We start from the raw sequence: 5,639 nt of genomic DNA, 5'->3' as shown, positions 1-5,639 counted from the left end.
CATTGATGAATGATAAACGGTTACTAAGGCTATTAAGTACAAAGAGTTAATAAAATTAAGTCGAGCAAAACAAAACCTTTTATTAACTACACTCAAGAAATAGAGGGAAAAAAGTATGCGAAAAGCCTTTTTCGTAATTTGCATGCTCCTCCCCACGATATCGGCATCTCAACGGATCCGTATGTCCGTACGTTTGCTGAGAGGTACGTTCAGTTCTGGTCACATTTTGGCACAATCAAACGTCATACTATTGCGGGTGTGGCTTTGGGGTGTACAGCACAACAGAACCAACCCCGATTTGCATCCGGTTTGCGCTTGTTTTTTTTTTGGCCCGTCGGCGCCATATTTGTTACCAAATGCAATGTGCAGCTGTATTCGTTTGCACCGTATTATGCGAAATAATGTTTCTAGCTCTGCTTAAGCAACCAATCCACCGAGCATATACTCGCTTCTGTTTAAGACGGGTGTTTTTTTTTTTTTTTTGAGTGAAGTGGCGTGAGAGACAGTGTTGTTTTGGGGATTTGGTATGCCGTTTTCAATTAGCCTATATTACAATGTTACGCCACGTTTGCTATCGTGCCTGTTGTTCGCTTTAGAATGCCTTTAATATCTAACCTTATCTCTTCTTTTCTTTATACACATAGCTGTTGCTTCCCCCATTCTTGGCCTGAGCACATTGGTTTCTTCTCTATCGCGACCGTGTGACCGCGTGCTTCTTCTCTGTGTGGGTGTGTTTGTGGGTGTGCTAGCAGAAGCTACATTGTCCACCATCCGTCAACTGCCGGCCAGCTCACGATAAGGGGTGGGGAAGGGGGGGCATTATCTGTGCGGGTGGGTGGAGGGCGGCAGCGGCAGCAGAATGCGAGCATTCAAGAGGGACCGTGGGCGGGTGGGGGACGGGAAGAAAAAGGGACGAGAATGCAACAGGCGGTAAAATAAAAGTGTCGGACGAACGGTTTCGCCAGGACAGTTTCACCTACTGGTACTGAACACGGGCACTAAACAATCGTCTGGCTACGTGTAAGGAGCTTTTGGTTTCTGTTTGTCTCTAAACTGTCACGCAAGTACAGGGCAAGCACTAGAACAAGAATGACGGTACATTGGTGAGAACAGACAACAGAGAAGCCGGCTAGAAAAACTCGGACAGGATAAGATCTATAGGGGTGGAAAAAAAAAGGAACAAGAAGGAAGAAGAGTAGTATGAAAGTAATTCAAAAAAAACAATTGATTAAACATCATCACAAGAGCAGAACAGAACAGTTTGAAATAAAAAAAGGAAAACATAAAAGGTATAAAATATACACTACCATAAATTAATGACAGATCTACCATAAAGTCACAAAATACGTGTAAAATGTGTCAAAGTATCCAAAAACAATCGTTACGGCAAGCAACTGTACGGAAACGAAGTAGAAAATACTAAAACAAAATCAAAACCAACAAACGAACTAGCGCCATCTGGTAACAAAAGTTGAGCACCACTGTACATTTGTGCACGTGAAGGATAAACACGCGGGGAGAAGGGGAGGATTTTTTTTCCCACTAGAGGGACGTAGTGTGTTAACAACGCGAAACGAACACAAACGAAGGTCACCAACACCAACGTTACTCTTCAAGGATTGACGAAAAGTTTATATATGTGTGTGTGTGTAATGGGAAGATTATCGAAACGCTCTGGTGGATTTCGCTTCGCATTTGCTTCACCGATCGCGTGCGCGGATCGGATCTTGTGCCATATCAAAACCCCCTGTTGCCAAGAAGAGCATTTCACGCGGTGCCTTAATTAGCCGTATAGGAATCGGATCAGGATGACTTGCAACGACGCGGTTTATTTCTGTTTTTTACTTGCAAGCGGATGCGAATTGCGCTGGGACTGGCGGTCTTTCATGTTTCGTTTTGGTCCTTGCTGTATGCGGGGCGCGTAAAGTGTGTGTGTGTGTGCTTGTGTGAGTGTGTTTTGCTTTGTGCGTGACGAGAATAGTTAAGAGTATTAGTTTTGCTCTTCTTCTGCATATCGAATGATGGTTGGAAAAAAAAACAAACAGGAAGTCTTATTTGAGAACTTTGCTACGGAAGTCGTCTGTCAGTAGGAAGATCTTAAAGGAGGATAGCAATCGACTGAGGAGGTCGGTTTTCGTGTATGCGTATCGTTGTGTACGTGTGTTTTGTGTTGGTGATTTTATACGCCCGAGACCTGCGACCTGAGAGTGGAGTTCGCTCAGTAGAACTCATCGTACTCGAACCCATCGTCCTCGTCGCTGTCCGGTACGAGCTTTTCCTCGTCCAGCGCTTCCACGACGCGCACGTCCGGGTCCGCGTCCGGTTCGTCTACCGTGCGGCCACGGGCCAGCACACGGGTCCCACCCACGTCCGCATCGCCATCATCCTGATCCCATCCCTATATCCACGATTCCTACATGGCGTTCAGTACCCTTCTATTGTTACCGCCGCCACGGTGCGGACTGTAGTCGTCCCGGTCGCGGTCCCGCTCGGGCATCCGGTCGCGGCGCACCGTTTGGGCGGTGGGTGCGGCGACCAGCTGCCGCGGCCCACCCTGCACCGCGTACCCCCGGTTCAGCTCCCGCTCTCGCTCCCTCTCGCGTATTAGCTCGCCGTGGTCAAGGATGTCGCTGCTGAGTGTGTGCGCTCTAGCGTGCGGTGCACTACTACTACTACTGCTGCTCGCCCCCAGCCCCAGCCCCATGCCGCCCGCCAGCTGACCGCGCTCCCGCACCCCCGCCGGCACCGGATCTCTGAGGTCGCGCATGTCCCGACTGTCGCCCCGTACCATGCCGCCGCCTCCACCCCGGTCGCTGCCGCCGCCTCCGCCGCCGTAGTCGGCGGGTCCGTAGTTGCGCTCGTTCAGCAGATCGTCATCGTTGATGTCGTAGTGCAGCATGTCGCGCTCCCGGGCATGCAGGCGCTCGCGGTCCCGCTCGCGGTCTCGCTCGATACGGTCCAGCCGGTCCCGGTCGCGGTTGTCACTGTGGCGGGTCGAGGCCGGCCTTCTACTACCACTACTACTATTACTATTGTGATGATATGATGCACCTAGAACGGGGACACAGAGACACACGGTGAGTTTGGGGAGTCGAGATTCGGGCGTTAAAAAGCGTTTGGAGGACAGGCACCGCCCCCGGGTCACCGGTTGGCGGCATTAGCCCAAAGACATTCGGGTAAGTATTCACTCTTGAGCTTCAGTAGAGGGAGAAACAAACACAAAATGTAAACAATCGTAGCAATAAAATTCAAAGCATAGCTAATTGACGGTAGTGCGGTTAGAAATTCAAGAATAAATTTTTAACAGAAGCAACAAAGTAATTTCAACTCTTTATTAACCGTTTTTAGTGTAAAGCTATGGAGGAAAAGATGTTAAAATTGATAATAAAATGGGTCGTTGATTAGTGGAGCGGAGTGCACTCGTTTTAAGAGTGTTCATGTTAAAATTTTATAGTTGATAGGGAGAAAGAAAGAAAACAGTAAAGTACATGCTTAACCTTAAATTAAAAGTTTCTAGTATAATAATTTAGTAATTTAATTAGTAAAAAGCAATTTTTCATGGAGACGCCTGGTACTTCACACTTCAAACACCAATTCAAACGTGTTATTCACAAGTACAATCTTTGTTTCAAACAAATCCACTCTCTTCTACTCACATGTGACTTAAATGAGCCCACACACAACGAAAACATAAGAAACAAGTCGTCTAAAAACAATCCAAATCTGCACGATGTGAGGCGCCACCCTCGCTGTGAGGCGCCATTTTCCCACCGATGCGTCCATAAGGGAGAACAAAAGTGCATCAATGCGCAATGCACGTGCGCACGTACAAAATACAACATACTAACAAAACCGGATGTCTGCCGCATTGGGCCGGACTGTGCCGCAGCCTACAGTGTGTCTTCAACGTCGGTCATGTTGAAAACTATAAAAGGGACAATGAATCGGAAGAAAACAAAACGATAATTGAACCATAACAGAAGAAAGCAACAAACGACTGTAAAAGAACGTGTAATCTTACGCAAGCAGTTGAAGCTAGTCGTACGAATAAGAACAATAGATAAACAACAGCTATCATAGAAGAATAAAAACGATATCAAATAAGCAAAACTTCAAAACAATGTAATCAAAACATGAAAACTCGAGTGGCTATTGCAAAGTAACGATAAAAACTTGCAAAACATAACACAACGCTACCTAAACGAAACGGAATACAAAAGAACTCTAAAATAAACAGTGGAAACAAAACGAAACGCTATGCTGCTTTACCCGCATACATTACAAGACTCTTGCACGTAACAGAGTTGAAAGTTTTAAATGCAAAAGAAACAAAAAAACGGAACAGAACTCTGGCACATTTGCTCTTTCAATGGCTTCAGATGTGATCGAATGGAGTACTGCGAACCAACCACACTAGGGAAGTAGGGCAAAATTTAGTTCAGCGTAATAAATTACCTCGCTCGTTTCTATATCCGTACCGATCTCTCGAATCTACGCAGGGGACGTGATTTTTCGTTTCGTACGCGCGGGATCGCGATCGTCACGATCATCAAGCGCAATAGCAAACAAAGGAAAAGCAAACGCAACGTGGTCGCCACTCGGCACACACGGGTGCAGCAAACGCGGGATGGACAACATTTGGCAAACAAGTGCGTGGAATATCCGTGAATGGTTGTGTGATATAGGCGTGCCGTGTCGTGGCCGATTCGAATCCGTCGGGAAGTGTCGTACGGTTGGATTTTTAGCCCGTGAATGTGTGTGTGTTTTTTTTTCGATTTTTTGAAAGTTTGGTTTGGTAGTGGAAAGAAGAGAAGAAAAGAGAGAGAGAGAAAGAAGAGAGAAAGAAACGAGAATAGATTTATAGAGCGAACAGATACAGAACACTGCAGTGGAACGGCACGGTATAGTTCCTTCTTTAGTTGTTTTTTTTTCTTTCTTTTCGGGACGATTGGAAATGTTTTCCCTATTCACGTTTCAAAATCATAACCCGGCAAAGAACAATGTGCTGAAACGAAGTACTAGCGATATACAAAACAATCGTTGAAAGCAGAACAGAAGACTGAACCTAACCGAAAAGCTTCAACAAAACAAAAGATTGAGAATTATAATTATCCTATCCCAAAGAGATGAGATACATTAACCAAACCGGGATACCATCCGGATATCAACATGATGTGAGATAAGAGAGAGAGAGAGAGAAAATGTGTGTGGAATATAGAAGCATTGCTCTAGGTGTGAAACCTACCGGGCGGTGGCGGAGGACCCATACGGCCGGGTGGTTCGCCCGATGGTGACGCTTCTTGGGACGGCAAAGGTCTAGGAACAGATGGAGTTGGTCGTACGGGAGGGTGAGTTGCTCGCCAGTATGCCTGCGAAAGAAGCGAGAGAGGAAGAGTATTCATGTGAGCAAAGGACAAACATTCGGCGGATCTCCACCAGCTTTACCTCCAGATATTCGGCTAAGTGGTTACACGCTTCCTCGAGCTGGTTCTCGTCTAGGATAACATCAAACATCTCCGGTGGACATTGACTCAGTTTTTCAGCAGCTACCATTTGTACTGATAAATTCTTTGCCTGAGCTTTGCCACGTGATTTGATTAATCTTTGTAATACCTGCGTACGAGTGTGGAAGAATCACA

The 5,639-nt window shown here is 46.3% G+C and overlaps 1 protein-coding gene across 1 annotated transcript in view; it reads right to left on the bottom strand.

Annotated features, from left to right (window-relative positions):
* Window positions 1-2,413: 2,413 nt before the first annotated feature.
* LOC128715397 (voltage-dependent L-type calcium channel subunit beta-1) overlaps window positions 2,414-5,639 on the bottom strand; it is a 15,760-nt gene continuing 12,534 nt past the window's right edge. Inside the window, exons 9-12 of the mRNA XM_053810290.1 lie at window positions 5,446-5,613; window positions 5,246-5,369; window positions 4,456-4,491; window positions 2,414-3,051 (exon numbers count right to left, since the gene is read on the bottom strand). Coding sequence (XP_053666265.1) covers window positions 2,414-3,051; window positions 4,456-4,491; window positions 5,246-5,369; window positions 5,446-5,613 — 966 coding nt within the window. The remainder of the gene's footprint in view (window positions 3,052-4,455; window positions 4,492-5,245; window positions 5,370-5,445; window positions 5,614-5,639) is intronic.

This window comes from Anopheles marshallii, chromosome 3, assembly GCF_943734725.1.
Source record: "Anopheles marshallii chromosome 3, idAnoMarsDA_429_01, whole genome shotgun sequence".
Classification (NCBI taxonomy): Eukaryota; Metazoa; Arthropoda; class Insecta; order Diptera; family Culicidae; genus Anopheles; species Anopheles marshallii.
This window is presented reverse-complemented; position numbering and strand designations above follow the sequence as displayed.